At 39.0% G+C, this 17,929-nt stretch overlaps 1 protein-coding gene across 1 annotated transcript in view; it reads right to left on the bottom strand.

Moving 5' to 3' along the window:
- sec24a (SEC24 homolog A, COPII coat complex component) overlaps positions 1-17,587 on the bottom strand; it is a 31,969-nt gene extending 14,382 nt beyond the window's left edge. Inside the window, exons 1-4 of the mRNA XM_085364661.1 lie at positions 17,231-17,587; positions 13,737-14,360; positions 1,049-1,234; positions 177-239 (exon numbers count right to left, since the gene is read on the bottom strand). Of these exons, the coding sequence (XP_085220787.1) occupies positions 177-239; positions 1,049-1,234; positions 13,737-14,360; positions 17,231-17,291 (934 nt within the window). The 5' untranslated portion in view covers positions 17,292-17,587. The remainder of the gene's footprint in view (positions 1-176; positions 240-1,048; positions 1,235-13,736; positions 14,361-17,230) is intronic.
- Positions 17,588-17,929: the final 342 nt, after the last annotated feature.

Raw genomic sequence — 17,929 nt, 5'->3', positions numbered from 1 at the left:
ATTTGTGACAGTTAATATTTAGATATTTGTACTGAAAAGGGAATCCAGTTGGGATTCAAGACGTACATCACACAATTAAAGATTGTAGAAATGCCTCATATTCGTCAAAAAATGCAAGGGCAGGCATTTGCAAAGGCTGCAAATGTGACTGGTGTGTGCACAGAAAACCGCCTTACCCATTTTGTTGTCAAGATGATTATAGCTGTTTGTTGCTTGCGGGCCATTGCCAGCCACAGCTCCTGTTTCAAAGCAAACACAGACATGATATGAATAATTTAAGCGGCACTTTGCCAACCACAAATAACAGGGATGGAACAAAATGAACTACAAAAAGGGTCAAAACAATGACAATACTAATGATGACGCAAATTAAAGAGACACTAAACATGTTTATGGGAAGTATTATTACATTGGTGATTTTAATATTTAGAAGTTGAGCCACATGGAAGACATGGTGAGTCTAGATGACTGAAAAGGTAAAACACACCACCAAGAAATAATTGTTTCCATGGATGCTCAGTTTAGCACTAAAAAGATACAGAGTTACTATGAATGCCATTACAATATCTCTAGATTAGTTTTCATTTTATATCCATTATTCTTTAAGACTATGAGATGAAACCTCTGTATATGCTCAATAGTGCATCCAGAGATACAAGCAAGAACTGTACAGATGAGACAGGACTGGCAGCACAGCACTGACACAACATCTAAGAGCTGAAAACTGATTTTGCCACACCTGGACATTCAATATCTCCCTCCTGGCTGTCGGGCTTAGTGGGGGAAAGAGTGCTGTTAACAACACCCCCACACTGAGCTGGCATGTAGTGGAAGGAGCGGAGGGAGGGAAACAATGGAAGGTGATCAGGAAAAAAAATATATAGAGAGATAATAACACGTTGGCTTATACAAAGGATATGCAGTCATTAAATATCACGATTATCACATCTGTGGGAGTAAAATGTTTAATGATTATTCTAATGTTTCCAAATGTGCTGAAATCTGGGCTCTGTGTTTTAAAAAAAACTTATAAAAAGATTACACATACCATCTGCTTTAGGTGGTGGTGGTGTGGCATTTGCCACTGGAGGACCAGTGGGAAACGATGTGGGTTTCATTGTTGGTGGTGGGCCTGCAGGTGTTGGACCTGTAGGTGGAGGCCCATAAGCAGGCCTGTTTGACTGGCCTTGGTATGTATGGGGCGCCATGGGATTCATTGGTGGAGGTGCCACACCTGTAGAGAAACAAAGACTGTAATTTGTCATGATTTCCTCTATTCAGTGTATAATGAGCTAATTACTTTGCATACAAAATGTGAAAAATTTGAGAGGTTTCTTTGACACGAGAACTGGAAAACTTTAAAATTAAAAGGCTTGAATCAATGACTATGTTTATCTTTTCTTCTCTTTAATAAATGACTAATTAATCAGAAACCAGTGTAGCTTGTTTCTCTGGCACACAGCCGGGACTTTAGCAACATCTTCTATCATCCCTGTGAATCTGCTGACATCATGTTACAGCTTTCAGCTGGTCAGTTATCACTTCTAAAATTATGTCAAGGTTGCAGTCTATGTAAAACAACTCCAACATGCTATCATGTACAAGACATCAGAGTGTACTGTACCGCACTAAGCTCCAGGCTGTGGTGACAGCAGCTGGTGGCGCTACTAACCTACAGCAAGTTAACCTCAGAGCACAAATGAATTCATCTGCACTAACACACCAGCTAGTTCAGGACTGTCTGTGCCCAAACAAACACTTCTTGATGAACTTAGTGATGACTGAAGACAGCAAGTATGTTTACTCTTTTACTATGTTAATTATGCAATTTCCTAAGCTTGTATGCCAAGGGTGGGCAACATTTGCTTTCTGTCTTGAAGAAAGAGTCCCGTTTTACCTACTTAAGTTAAACTTAAAAGTTAAAGTTAAACCATCAATTTGCTAGACAGCATTACCTCCTTTACAACAGGTCTGGCCAAGACGAAACAATTTTTGTTTGTTTTGTTGTTTTTTTGCATTAATATGAGACACTCCAAACTAAAACAATCCACCTAAACACTTATTATTTAATTTTTGTAATATTTACTGTTGTAGAGCAGGTGTTTGCAGCAATGAACTAAGAAAATATAAAGGTTCACAGACACAAATTTGGAGCAAATATTTAGTCAGAAGAATGACTAGTGAGAATTTAATCATTTTGTCTATGACTTGGACAGGTATCTGAAACTTTAAAACCGCTGCAGTAGAGACCTGTATCACCAAATTAGAGTGAATTAAGACATCGACAAAGATTACTAAATACATTAAGTTATTAGTAATTATGATGTGTGTCAGAAATGTGTAATTTAGTTTAATGAGAATAACTGCACCATCAAATCATGCCATCGGATGTTAAAAGGATAGATGTTTCAAGATCAGCTAAGAGCTCTAACATGATGTCTTTGTCGCCTCACAGAAAAAGTGGCACACCTTCTGTTAGAACTGGGCTTAGAAGCACTGCAGACCAATTACAGTCTAGTCTAGTGATTCAGTCACATTCAGTGCTCTTTAATGATTTGGGGGGATTTGTTTAGACTTCTTTTTTAGGGATGCCTGGGGAGGATTTAGACTGTCTGTCAGGCGGATGTATTTGTGTGTGCATGTGCTGTATAGGTTGCACACACAATCAGTGGCTGTATAGGTTTCCATTGATAGCTAGGACCAAATCCAATCCACTGGAATTTTATGCCTGATCATCTCAATTCCTTTTATTAACACTGCAGTGGTTTTCTAACAGTTCACACTGCAAAGCAAAGATTTTGTTCCACACTGTGGGAGATAACACAATAGTTGCACTGATGCTGGAAACCTATGTCCTCCTACTTTTCTTCCCAAAAAAACAACAACAAAAACACAAAAACAAAAAAGGACCTGACCTATATGAAGAAAATCTTAATAACATCCATCCTTAATGAAGTTTTAAAATGTAGTTTGGCAGGTTCATTATGTATATAGACATAAAATGGCTTCAAGTATGCTTTTGCAGACTGGAGCAACTCAACAGAACAAAACCCAATTTCATGATCACAAGCATTTTTTTTACCACTTAAACTAAATGCCCTTTGTGCCCATACAGAGTTTATTCAAAAACTGATTTATGTAGTAAAAGCATAAATAGACAAAGAACTTTAAAAAAAAAAAACAAAAAAAAAAACTTTCCTTTACAGTTTTCAATGTTACAGAAAATGTTTCACTAATAATAATAATAATAATAATAATAATAATAATAATAACAAGAAGAAGAAGATATCAACACATAGTTCTGATGGGGCAATTTTAAATCAAAGTTGACTGAAAAATTAAAGACTCAAAGCAACCGTTTGACCTCTGCAAGTACTGCACTAAAACAAACAAAAATCTAGGTTAAATTACAGAAATGCTTTGTGAAATCACTTTGCCTCTGTGGTCACATATTACACAACCAATTTATGTCAAGCTAAATCATGTAACAAAGCCACTTCCTGTTACTAAGACTCTTTATGAGTGTTTTTTGTTACCGCTGTGAGCTAACTGAAGGCTACCCTTAACCCTCACAGGAAATTAAAATGTAACCAATAACCTTGAGATACAAATGAGTGCAACTGGTTAATATCAACAGCATTAATTTGTGCATTTTTCATTTTTCATCATTATCACCAGAGGCTGTGCCAAAAAGTAAAAGTGGTCCCAAAAGCTAAATTATATTCAGTATAAGAAACAATATGGTTTGTATTTGAACTTTGTATTCAGACTAAATGAGTTTCTGTGCTTGGGAGGGAGCCAGAGGCCACAGCAGGCCAACATGTTCAGTGTAGGAACAGAGGGCAATGTCCAGCTCCAACATATCAGCATTCTAGATATGCATATCTCCAACACATATCAATGAAAGAAGACAATGACAGGGAGAAATTAAAGCAATCACACCACAGAAAAGATACCAGAAAGGAACAGTGCCAAATTAACACACATTACAGTATATATTTTCAAGTAATTAAATAGGCAATAATTGCATGATAATAATTGGTTAAAGTTCAGTGCTTTCAGTGAAACCCGACAGGATGATTCATCTATTTACTGATTTGACCCCAGGACAGGGGGCATCATTATGGTTTCATTTGCAACAACTAAGAATTGTTGCCTCACCACTGTGTAATTACATCTTTTTTTTAAAATGAAATTGCATTGGGTTAGTGCAGTGGCCTCTGGAAGTTCAGTGTTGTACACAGAATTCAACTGAACAGTGCATACAGTGGTGTGAAAAAATGTTTGCCCTCTTCCTGATTTCCGAGTGTTTTGCACATTTGTCACACTTGTTTCAGATCATCAAACAAATTTTAATATTGGACGAAGATAACCCGAGTAAATACAAAAAGCATTTTTTTAAATGACGATTTCACTGATGATGGGAGAAAAGTTATCCAAACCTACCCGGTCGTATGTGAAAAAGTAATCTCTCCTCTTGTTAAACATAAATTAACTGTCACTAAACACATTTTTTGGAAAGCTGAATTCAGTTTCACTAAACTCAGGCCTGATTACTGACAGACCTGTTGAAACAAGAAATCACTTAAATAGAACCTGTCTGACAAAGTGAAGCAGGCTAAAAGACCTCAAAAACAACACATCATGCCAAGGTCTGAACCTGAGAAAAAGTCACTGACAGTTACCAATCTGAAAAGGTTTACAAAGCCATTTCTAAGGCTTTGGGACTCTATTGAAGCCATTATATACAAATGGAGAAAACTTGGAAGATTGGTGAAGCTTCACAGGAGCAGCCGGCCTACCAAAATTATCCAAGAAAGCATAGAGAACACATCTAGGAGGTCACAAAAGAACCCAGAAGAACATTAAAGAATCACAGGCTTCATGTGTCTCTGTTGAGGCCAGAGATCATGATTCAACAATAATGAAGAGACTGGGCAAAAATTGTCATACCACTGGTAAAATATGGTGGTGGTAGTGGGATGGTCTGGGGCTGTTTTACTGCCTCAGAACCTGGAAGACTTGCTGTGGTATATGGAACCATGATTTCTGCTGTCTACTAAAGCATCCTGAAGGAGAATGTCCAGCCATCTGTTCGTGATCTCAAACTAAAGTGCACTCGGGTTCTGCAGCAGAATAATGATCCAAAACACACCAGCAAGTCCACTTCTGAATGACTTAAGAAAAACAAAATGAAGACTTTAGAGTGGCCTAGTCAAAGTCCTGACCTAAATCTGACTGAGATGCTGTGACATTAGGGGTGGGGGAAAAAATAGATACTGTGTAGTATCGTGATATTTTGTTTGCTAATAATGTATCGATACAGGGACAGCAAAAATCGATATTTTGTTACAAAAAAGGTTTTTTTGCTCAGAGCATGTTGATCCTTTTTCTGAGCAAGAATCCTGACATTCCTTCACTGTCCAAATGTGTTTAACTTTTTTTTTGGCAGCAATAAACATGACAGTTTACTTATTTTAATTTAAGACATGTTTTATTTTAATTAAGTTTGAAACTTTTTTATTTAATGTAAATTTATATTTTGTTTTAATTTACTTTCAAATTCTTCAGTTGCTGAAGGGGCTGCATAGTTTTCATAAATTGCTTAGTTCAGAATAGCTATAATTGTACCAGATGGTTGCATTCAGTTAAGTTGGACTAGACTGTAATACAAACCGTTCAGTTTGTCAACAATAAAACTGACTGAAATGAGAGAAAGACTGAGTGCGAGACTTTGATATTAGATAAAATGAATATTGATAAAGTTTAACTTTATGTACAGAATCTGAATATTGCAAAATATTTTTTTTTAAAAATCGCAATAATATCATATCGTGCGTTAAGTATTGTGATAATATCGTATCGTGGGATGTATGGTGATTCCCACCTCTATGTGACATGACCTTAAAAAGATGGTTCACGCTTGAAAACCCTCCAATGTGGCTGAATTATGGTAAATGGCCTGTATTTGTATAGCGCTTTTCTAGTCCCTAAGGACCCCAAAGCGCTTTACACAACCAGTTATTCACAGAGGCGCACTGACAGAGGCGAGGCTGCCGGACACTGGCGCCGGGCCCTCTGACCACCACCAGTAGGTAACGGGTGAAGTGTCTTGCCCAAGGACACAACAACCGAGACTGTTGTGGGATTATAATATTATTTTATGCCATGTTAGACCCCTAATTAAAGATTGTGAATTATTATGTAGTTTTAGTTTGCATTATTCTCCTGAATTAGAAGAAGGTGATAACTATTGCATTTGTTAAACTGATTTGCATTACATTAGACCGCTGATTTATTGTGAATGAATGATATTGTTATATGATGCATTATACTGCTGAGTTATAAGAAATACTGTTCGCAGAAAGTCATCGCCTTATTTGTCTGATTAGAAGAGAACAGAATATACTGGAGTTTTCTGCCCCATCTCAGCAGGAGCAGATAAACAGGGAGCCAAGGTCGTAGCTTAGGCGCTGTGTGAGAGAAAGAATGTGAATGTTTAGGCTTTTATGATTAGGTGGGGGCCACTAGAGGCTATAAGAGTTTGATCAATGCTCCACCATTTTGAGATCTGATGCTGTCTGCGTACGGTGTCCATCTCCCACGCGTGTGATCATTAAAATCATCGTTTGACTCAACCCGGCCGGACCAGTGTTGTTATTGTGGTTTTTCCTCTTGTATCCATCCCCAATATTTGAATCCGTAACAGTTTGGGGGCTCGTCCTGTGGTATTGGGGTGGAAGTTGGAGGTTTGGACGGTCCGAGGTTGTCGAACGGACAGGCACAAGCCAGTGGTCTGACGTGAGTGGGCATAAGCCGGCTTTTGTATAAGCCGGCTTATACAAAGGTAAGGCACTACCTGTTGAATCTATTTCCAAAGTGTGCCAAATTGGACATGATAAAATTAAAGTCTACTCACTGAAATTACTGGTAGAAGGCCTGTTTTGATTTTGATGAAAAAAATCTCATGAGAACTGAAGCTGAAGTAATGATAATGAAACGTTGAAAGTGACAGTACTGAGTATTTAAAGCAGTTGGACTGCTGATTGAAGTTAAAGCAGTTGGACTGCTGAGTGAATTTAGTTTGATAGGGAATTGGTCATTTTGTGGGTTAGAGTCCCATTGGTCAGACAGGTTGGACCTGGGTCAGTCATACACTTGTTTTGGGGTATTGACTGTTGTTTCAAAGTATTATAAATTATTATAGAACGGCGGTTGGACCGCTAAGAAACGCAGTGCTCAGAGGTAACGCTTGCCAAGGCCGGGGACGCCTAGGCCTTGTACTCTTTGAGGGATAGTCAGTTGGTCACTGTCACATTCAAAATGGAGATATGTAATAATAAACACTGGTCCCCATCTTTTGGGTGCTCTCTTGAAATAGTCAGCAATTTAAAAGTAGGGGCATGTGCTGAGAGGTGGTGCTGCACAAGAACAAGAGCAAAATAAAGAAAAATTATTGTGTTTAGCTTTGATAAATTCAAATTAAAATGTACCATTACACTCAGAGGATCAATATGAAATCAAATATATGCTAATTTTGTATGAAGTACATGGCTGATAACTGTTCTGTCCTGAGCATTTGTTTTTACAGCACCCACTTGACCACACCAACAGTTTCTCGCCACCAACAGGGGGTACTTGCAAAGAATAGGGAGGAATATCATCAAAACTGGGAAAGGTAAGCCCCGAAGGGGGGTGATAACACCATAACTTTCACTTATGGTCAAATTCTCAAAATTTGACCCCAAACTAGAAAATTCTTCAAACATTTAGAGACAGAGTGGATAAACATAATGTCGCAAACCACATAAGGATGGAGCATTTGAATCGATAAGATGGTGAAATAACACGCAGTAAAATGTTGATCATGTTGATTCTGTTTATTCCAGTGTGCAGAGCAAGGCTATTATTATTAACGAAAACAAATGAAATAACGAAAACTAGAAGTGAAAAAACATTTTCGTTAACGGAAATAAAATAAAAACAAAAAAAGGAAAACTAACTAAAACTGTAATGAGTGTTCACAAAACTAACTAAAATTAACTGAATTTATAGCAAAATGTGTTTAGTTTCATTGATGTGTGCGTGTCCTACAATAGTCAAGGGTGAAAATGAAGTTTAGCTTCCAGATTTTTTCTTGCTGTCTCATTATGCCAGCAGGTGGCAAGTACGTTAGTTGAGTCGTCTGTGTTGCTGCTCCGTCCACGCGCAGAATCATGTCAGGAAAAGTCGGGAGAAAGCGTCAGAGTCCAATTTGGGATTACTTTGAATACGACTGTGTTTTGGATAAAGCAAGTGTCTTGTAGTGGAAAGAGACAAATTGAGGGGCAAATAAGGGACATTTCTAAAGGGAAAAAATCCCACAAACCTTAAAGTGCACTTGAAAAGTTCACACCAGAAAGCTAACCTAGCTTACCTTGAGAAGGTACGGGAGCACACTCAACCGTCATCCCCAGAAAACAGAAGCTAAACCCAGACAAGGCGGCGTGATGCATCCCGAGACAACAGGACTGGGATATCTACATGACTGTGTGAGTCAATTGCCTTCAAAAAGTTTATCAATTCATTTGAACCAAAATTACGAACACCCGGTGCTGCAAGAGTTAATAGTCTCAATACCCAAGGATAAGCACAAGAGCATGACTGATATGATGAAACTGGGATTTTGTTACACTTAATTATTGCAGACACAACTAAAACTATAACTGACACTAATCAAAACTAAACTGAAACTAAGGATTTTCAGAAAACAAAAACTAGACTAAACTAGCAAACAATTGGTAAAAACTAATTACAACTGATATAAAATTGAAAATCTGAAGTCGAAGCTAAATAAAAATAAAAACTAATGAAAATTGCAAAGCTATTAAAACCCTGGTGCAGAGATTGGCAAATCTGACCAGGAAATGTTATCAAATGGATTGTCGGAACAGTCAGCGTTAAAGTCACCTTTGACAGTCCAGACTAAGATGGCGTTGAACATCTTCAGGGCGGAAAAGGGTTGGTGTGACCAAGGTGTGGTTTGGCTTGTTGTATGTATATTTCAAGATCATATGGCTCTGGATGGACCAGTTACCAGGGCATGGAAGGAGGACAGACTCATTAAATGAGGAGAAGGAATTTCCTGCGATTGAAGATCCTCTGGGTGAGTGGTTGACTAAAAGCATGCATAAAATAAAAGCTATTTTTTGTTATTGATTGATAATTGGCCACATTTACAGCTGTATTGACTTGTTGTGGACGCAGTCTACTTCATGTTTAAGCACTCTAATTAACAGATTGAACATAGAGACATTAAAGGAAGAGTATGCAGCGCCACCCTGTCAGATGCCAGTCACGGTGGGGCTCAGTGATGAATCAGGTTAGCCGGATTCATAGCATGAATCAAGACAAAGATTCCCCTGCTGTGGTCAGTGAGGGAAAAGCAGGGGGAAATAAAATTTAAAAGAGGCATTCATAAACGTTTATGTGTCAAGTTTATTAACGGGATAAAAGGGGGTGTTTTACTGTTATTTTAGCATCAGCATTATTGTTACATCAGAATCATATAACAAACATTGCATTGATCATTTATTGAAGCTTTTGACATTATACTAACATTTGTGTTCCAGTGATTGTTATAACCTCAGGTTAATCTTCTATTTACAGGTGTCAGGATAATCATATGATCTTTCATTGCAGGTGTAACCATGATCATTTTTATACATATTGCAGTTTGTTGCTCATTATAGAGTTGTGCTCAAGTTAATAAGGGTTAAAAGCTACAGTCAACGCGATGTTTGGCTGATCTATGGACTGGAGTGACTTCGAGCATAGAAGGCCTCACGCGCTTACATAACACTGATATCATGTTTTTCTTGGCGATCTTTTATTCAGTTATATCTTTTGCTAAGTTTTAAGTAGTGGCAGTTAATTAAACGACATTCATTTAATATTACATACCTGATTCAGAGCATTACACACAGATCAACTTAACAATCTGCGAAACCTTGTAGCTGCAATATTGTGTCTCCATAAGGGACAGTTGGCTCCAGGAGATAAGTGGGAGTCAGTGCCTGTCCTCGAGAAGGAGAGAATGTTCCTTTGCTGTGTCAAAAGTAGTCAACAAGTTCATATTCCAGTGAAGTTCATATTAATGCAGGTTTTGTTTCTTGGAAATTCTGCAGACGCAGGCTCTGGGCGGAGCCAGGAGTTGAACAGATCTAACATGACAATTAAATTGGTTTCATTCCCTGGCACAGGCTGACAGGACTGGAGCAACGACACTGGATAGGAGAAGGTCTCATACTTTCTAAGATATGAGGTCACTAACCTTTTCTTTTAATTTTCTAGCTCCGTTGATTTGACACATGGGAACGTGTCAAAGAAGGGGGGAAGTTGAGTTTTAACATCAAACAAGGGTTATATGAACATCTTTATGACTTCATTTGTGTTTTAATAACTTAGGTATGGTAAAGCTTAAGCTAATAGTGACCCAAGAGGTTTCCGGACTTTTTTAGAGATCCAGTGAGAAGCATAAATCATTATTTCTATGTTTAAGCGTTAATCATTGAAATGAACTGAATAGCGTTTAGATGATAAAATGCTTGTGTTCATGAGAAGCTGAGTACCACACTGGAGAGGAAACCATGGGACAGTAGGCGGAAGCAAACACATGATTTTTGGGGGGGCAAATGTTAGGATTAAAAATGGCTAATTTGTTTTTGATGTCTTTTGTTAAAATGAGTGGTTTTAATAATTTTCAGACACACCTTGCAAATGTGCTTATAATGAGTTGGCACTCGGTCTTTTGAAGGTCATAAGCTTCGTTCGGCGTGATGGTCCAGACTGATAAAGTGTAGGAAATGCCTTGAGTGCAGAGGGCTAACAGCATTAACCCTTTAAGACCTACCATAGGACCAAGTCCGCCAGAGCTTATATCATATTTTTACATGCTGTGGAGCCATTTTTGGGAGCATTTCAAGTTGCTATACATCAATACAACCATTATAGCCCAGATTTTAATAATATGTATTCATTAAGTGCATAGTAATTACATAAATTGCAAAAAAGTGCAATAAACTACAAAAAAATTGAAAATCGTTTTTGCTTTTTTAACATATATTTGTAGTTAGAGAAATTTAAGAGGCTTATCCCTCAAAACTGTAAATACAAAAAAGTTGCACAAAATAGTTTCCCACCACAGGAAATTTATTTTGAGTGTCTTCATAGTTTTATTTTTGAAATACACCAATTTTTATACACTGCAGGAAAAACGAAAATAAATATTATAGTGCAAATTTGCAAAAAAGCAGCATATGCATCAAAATAAACTATTTCCAGCAGTGCAATATGAGTCCTAAGCATCCCAGAAACGACACAGAAAGTCATAAAGTCAAAGATAACTTTTAAAAAGACGAGTATAGGCCCTGAGGCCCTGATAGTAAAAAAGACTACATTTCCGCGAAAATGACGTCACTTCCGGTTTCGGGCATGTAATGGCGGAAATGCAAAAGTTCGCGCTGACGTCTATTCCAACGTAGGAAGTGTTATGACCAGCTGATTGGATCGGTAAAGCGTGTTTCTGGAATATTATGTTTTTGTTCCTGCAAGCGCTTTTTATTCAGTTTTTGCAAAGCTTTATGTGCTGATGGCATAAGATGTAAGTACAACTCCTCCGGTTTCATATGCAAAAAAAATTTTTGCGCTAGCTTACGTGGTTGCAGTGCTACCGGGATTTAAAAATAGTTACGCAAAACAGAGCGTGCCCACTCCGATCGGCTGTAAAGGGTTAACCATGAAGGGGTTGGCGGAAATCCAGGAACACCAGACCAACGAGGTTCGAGAGGCTCTTGGGCAAAAGGGGGACACGTTCCTGTTCCTTTTTCTGGGGGATACACAGGACACACAGGACCCGAGGATACACAGATCGTTGTTTGAAATCGGGGCAGAATAATCCCCTGATCTGTGCAACGACTGAAGGGTTGTCTAACCCCTGAGGTTGAAGAAAGAAGAGCAGAGGATCACCCAACTGGAAGACACTGGTGGCTGCAGCAATAAAATAAAGGCTAAAAGCTCCTCGGACAGAGGTTCTAGTCTGAGTACGTCTGAAGGGTATAAGGTAGCACCAAAATAAAGCTGTGGAAGAACTGGGGAGTGTCATCTGTACCTGCTACTGTTGTAATAATAGTTTTTCTTGCATCTGAACTGCGCAAACACAGAGGTCATCTCACATATGGTTCGCCCAACAGGGGGACAAAGGGCCTCAGGGGGAAGAAGAAATGAACCCGGCCACACTGGATTACAGGGTGTAGGTGAGCTCTTTATTCTAAAGAGCTCAACAGGGGGAGTGTGAGATTATAATATTATTTTATGCCATGTTAGACACCTAATTAAAGATTGTGAATTATTACGTAGTTTTAGTTTGAATTATTCTCCTGAATTAGAAGAAGGTGATAACTGATGCATTATACTGCTGAGTTATAAGAAATACTGTTCGCAGAAAGTCATCGCCTTATTTGTCTGATTAGAAGAGAACAGAACATACTGGAGTTTTCTGCCCCATCTCAGCAGGAGCAGTTAAACAGGGAGCCAAGGTCGTAGCTTAGGCGCCGTGTGAGAGAAAGCATGTGAATGTTTAGGCTTTTATGACTAGGTGGGGGCCACTAGAGGCTATAAGAGTTTGATCAATGCTCCACCATTTTGAGATCTGATGCTGTCTGCGTACGGTGTCCATCTCCCACGCATGTGATCATTAAAATCATCGTTTGACTCAACCCGGCCGGACCAGTGTTGTTATTGTGGTTTTTCCTCTTGTATCCATCCCCAATATTTGAATCCGTAACACTGTCCAAGCCGGGGCTCGAACCGGCAACCTTCTGATTACAAGGCGAACTCCAAACTCTTGAGCCACGATCGCCCCAAATTACAACAATTCTGTAAGAACAAGCGGCCAAAATTATTTCACAGCACTTTAAAGGACTAACTGCCAGTTATTGCAAACACTTGATTGCAGTTTTTGCTACTAAGGGTGGCCCAACCAGTTATTAGGTTTAGGGGGGTAATCGCTTTAACTTTTTTTTTTTTTTACTCTTTTTAATAACAAACACCTTCATTTAATAAGTGCATTTTATGTTTACTTGTGTTACCTTTACATGAAAGTGTGACAAACATACAAAAGAACAGGAAATCAGGAAGAGTGCAAACACTTTTTCACACCACTATATATGCCCTTTCCAATAACATAACAAATAATACCATATGTATTTGGTTACATGAAATAACAGTAACAATTAGTTCCATCGTAAGGACAGACTCCAGCTATAGGTGGAGAAAGGCCTTGTTATGCTCTTTATCCTCATGAGTTTAGCTTTCCACTTGTGGCAGCTGGTTAGAGTGGCACTCTACCAGCAGATTTCCACACCAGAGCAAGGACTATAGGGCAAGAGGCTCAAGACGGCTCAAGTATAAAAGGCACAAGAGACAAGAGCAAGTTAACCAACTCACTTGTAGGAAAACATGGAAAAACTGGACGCAAAGGACTATAGGTCAATAGCACCTGAACATTCGAAATAAGACTGATGGGATTGTCAATTTATATATTAATCTTAATGTTGTTTTGGATGAAAACAACACTGTGAAATAATTTGCAAGAAAAAATTATGTCTTTGTCAGTTTGTCCAGGTTTCCCAGCCACGTAAAGTCTATGTGTGGGGAAACACTGAGTATCTCTTTGTTATATGCCTTGATGTACTTACCTGGCTGTGTATAGCCGTGCAGAGAGGTGGGAGGCATTCCTGGGCCCGGGGGTTGGGTAGTGCTGTAAGACATGTTGGGAGGTGGTGGTAGTGGTGCTGCTGAGCTGTAAGATGCTGATGATGGCAGTGATGGCCCTGCTAAGGTTGCAGCTGGATTCACATGATTTGCCACAGGGCCCATTGGAGGCGCACTAATGGAGGTTGCTGGCCCCAGTGGTGGTGTAGGTGTGTTGTACTGCCATGCTGGAGTCATGGGCTGCTGAGGGTTGGGGTAGTAGCTACTAGAAGACACAGAAGGAGGAGGTGGTGTTGCCTGTGCAGGAGGCATTGGCATCCTAGGACCAGGACTGGGGCTGGCAGACTGAGGAGGGGTATGTGATGGATGACCTCCCATTGGAGGCCTGGGCAACAGTGGCTGGCCTGCAGAAGATGGGTAGGAGGTGGGTGGTGGGCCTGGCTGATATGAGCTAACTGGGGGAATAGGCTGGTATAGCCCAGCTGGGTAAAGTCCAGGGCCAGGGGGTGCAGGAGCTTTGGCCTGCACTGGATTGTATGGTGGTTGATTAGTCATCCCATAACTAACCCCTGGTAGCTGCTGGAGGGCAACAGGATTCTGTGATGGACCTGGAGACCAGAGGAGGATAAATACAGACATGTTAATACATTTTTCTCACAGTTTCCTCTTTGAGTAATTAAAATCAGACATGAAAATCATTTAATTCTCTGGTTAATTTTATGTCAATTTTATTTTTTTATAAAAACTCTTATTTCAATCCCTTTGTTTAGGGGAAAAGATCTGCCTGACTACTCGCCAACATTTCACAATGGCTGCAGCTCTTTAAATAACAGTATTGTCATGTAGGATAAGAGTTATATCTGAAATTTAGCCTTCGGTTCAAAAGCAGTAAAGCCTTTAGCGTTACAGAGAGATGTAACCAGCAATGTTATAGATTTCAAGCTAGGGGCTATTTTTTGTGATTCAAGTGCATTTTAATTAAGGCAATCCACTTGCTTTAAATGTTTTTATATGAAAAATAGATGGCACAGTGCTGGCAGTAAAAACTACACGGATGCATCAAATGACCAATGAGCCGACAGCCCAGAGGAGTAATCTCTTTACTTGGATTTAATTTGTTGTGATTTTCCCTCAGTGACAGTGGGTTTCAGGCTTACTTACTGAACACAGCAGTGATAAAAGCTGACACCTGTGCACCATTAAAATGCTGTGTTTACTGTGCAGATACTAGGCTAAAAATGTAACACAAACATCTCAGTTTCAAGAGTGTCAAACATTAATAACAATAGGCGATGTAAGATCTTGTTATGAACAGGAAACAGTTGTCAAATTCTAAATAGTTATAAGGAAGAAGGAAGGAAAGCAGGACAAAAACTACCAAGAATGATCTAATCAGCACACTTTAATTTGCAGCATCAATGTGATGCCATTTGTGGCCTAAACGATTATGTAATGCAAGCAGTTTCACTACTATGCATTTATTCCTTTACTTTATAACTGACAGCAGAGCTAAGTCAGCAGAGTGAAAAGGGATTAGAAAACTTTTCTCAACATGCAAAGATAGATGACGGAACATAATCCAGTAATCTATGCCCTTTCTAAGAGCAGGGAAATTCTAAGAAAATCAGAAATCATAAAGTGCCGAGTGTGATATCAGACCTTTCACTCCAGTAAAAAAACAAAAAGCATCTAATGGTAAAACAAGAAAAACTTCACTTACAGAGTAGGAAAATACAACCCATGTGAATCTAGACTTGAGGGTGTAAATATGCATTACAATGATTAAGATAATGAAAGCAGCTCTAAAGACCACTTTATGACAGCAAGTTCAAATAGTGAGGCTGTTAATGTACTGGCGCTGTTTAACTCCAAACACAAAACTAATAATTTCAGTTTAAATGGGAGAATGCCCATGGGTAAGTGCTGTAATGAAATTATTACTAAATTGTCTTCAGAAGTTCAACCCTGTGCTGCCAGAAATACTAATACTCAAGACAAGAAAATGAACCAAAGATACAGAGACAGCGCAGACTGTCAGCTTTAACTTGAATACTAGTAAGGCAGTCAGGAAAGCCTTTTGAGTCTAGTCCACTGCAACTTCTGGCTTTAACAAAAACTGGGTATATGATAATGATACCGAATAAAATATAAATCAGTCAAGAAAAAAACCCAACAACAACAAAACACACACACACACAAAAACCACACCCTCACCTATGAGCATATGCAGGGGCTTGTAATGGACAGTTTCCTTATAACTGCCTTTAGTCTTTATACACGAAGCTTAGCATTATAATATGACATTTCTGTCCATTCATAAGTGATGGGAATTACACCTGATATATGGAAACATTTTTTAAACAAAGATCCATATTCACACATTAACATTTCATTTGCATAAAGATAACCCAGGATAACAAATATTATTCAAGTCATGCCACCCAGCTTTATTGATGTGCTTGATGGGTTTTTTTCTTGTTGGTAATTGGCATTGTTTATTTTCCACTGCTGTATTTTTAACTGAACTGCAATTAGAAAAAAGAAAAAGAAAGGAAAAAAACAATGCTATATTAAAATGACCAAAATCACGTGTACTCATTTACAACTTTTGAATTGGAGCTGAGGTATTATGACCTAGGGATGCTGTTGTCTGCACAGAACAAGAAAGTTATTTCAAGTGCAGACTAATTTGATTGTGAAATATCAGTACTCCACTGGAAAACCATAAAAAGATATGAATAACCTGAAATTAAGACATTTATCTGTTTCAGGCTGCTTTGCTTTAACATATTTGGATGGTCCCCAACGTGCCACATGTACAGAAAAACGCAGGACGCAGACAAGCCAGAGCTTTTAAGCCAGCTGAAAATCCGTATTGCACAACAGTGAAAGAACTAGTAAACAAGCAAATGTATTTATTCACTGCCACTAAAACTACATCGGGAGTTTAAAAAAAAAAAAAGGAAGGGAAAAAAGGTTCAGACAAATCCAGCAGCATGAAAGGAAAAAAACAATTACTTTTCAAGTTATCAACGAGCTCGCATTATATCTACGTATATTATATTATGTTGTGTGGAGAAAGGTCGGACAATTGAACACCTGTCTCTATAATTTTATGGTGCCTGATGAGTCCTATAATCAACCTGTTGGGCTGCCACCTCGACAAGGGAAAAGTAGCAAACATTCAAACACTAACTAAATGTGTATGTATAGCGTAACTTAAAGAAAGAAACTATTTTGGTCACGTTAAGTCATCATGGTAGCATAGATCAAGATTAACCTCAGCTCTACACCTGACAGGTCGCCCCTACTTAGCTACCTATCGTTACAGTGTTACTAAGCAAGTCAGTTAGCTAACAACTAGCATCAGACACAAGATCCAAGAAGTGCCGCTAGTGCTCGTTTGTGACTACCGAAAAGCCAGTTAGCGGTTAGCTACTTCGCGTTGAAGTAAATATATTTAATAAAAGTTACTCACCATTTGCGTATGTTTGCCCTGTCCCAGTCCCATTCTGAGAATTGAACCCCGCAGTTGACATCTTGAAACAGACACCAGGATCTAATTTAGAGGTGCTTGGTTGGCGAAAAGCTAGCTACGACTTTAGCTGGCTAACTAGCTGGCTGACAGTCGCGGGTAACGTTTAAACCTGTAGCTCTGACGGCGCGTAGCCTGCTCAAAGCGTCGTCCGCGGCGACGTCTCCTATTATCTCAAAAAAAAGTTGATTAGGTGACTTGTTGACGATTACAAGCCCATCGCCATTATCAAAAAACCCGTTCGGCTATCTACGGGTGAGTAACGATGGGCCTGGTCAGAGTAATCGTGTCAGACACTTCTCCCCTTTCACCGGAAGCTGGGATCACCCCGCAGGATCAACGTAGAAACTGTCGGGCATGCGCAGTATTTACACGTGGCATTTCCTCCGGTGCACAGGATTTTCCAGTGTACTAGAAACATCATCGAGTTCATGGACAATCACTGTGCATTTTTTTGAGAAGCTGCTCATTTAATTGCACGTGAAATACAACCTGCGATACTTTTTCCAACGTATGGTGGAATCCTCTAATCTAAGTTAAAGCACTAAAAGAATATGCTATAGTTTGTCCCCAGGTGAATTCTTTTGGACATAACTGTATGGAAAAAACAACCTTGGTTAGTTGGGAATAAGCTTCATCTTT

The sequence above is a fragment of the Diplotaxodon limnothrissa genome, linkage group LG10, assembly GCF_057381915.1.
Source record: "Diplotaxodon limnothrissa isolate DT_005_m linkage group LG10, D_limnothrissa_male_GT1.1, whole genome shotgun sequence".
Taxonomy (NCBI): domain Eukaryota; kingdom Metazoa; phylum Chordata; class Actinopteri; order Cichliformes; family Cichlidae; genus Diplotaxodon; species Diplotaxodon limnothrissa.
This window is presented reverse-complemented; position numbering and strand designations above follow the sequence as displayed.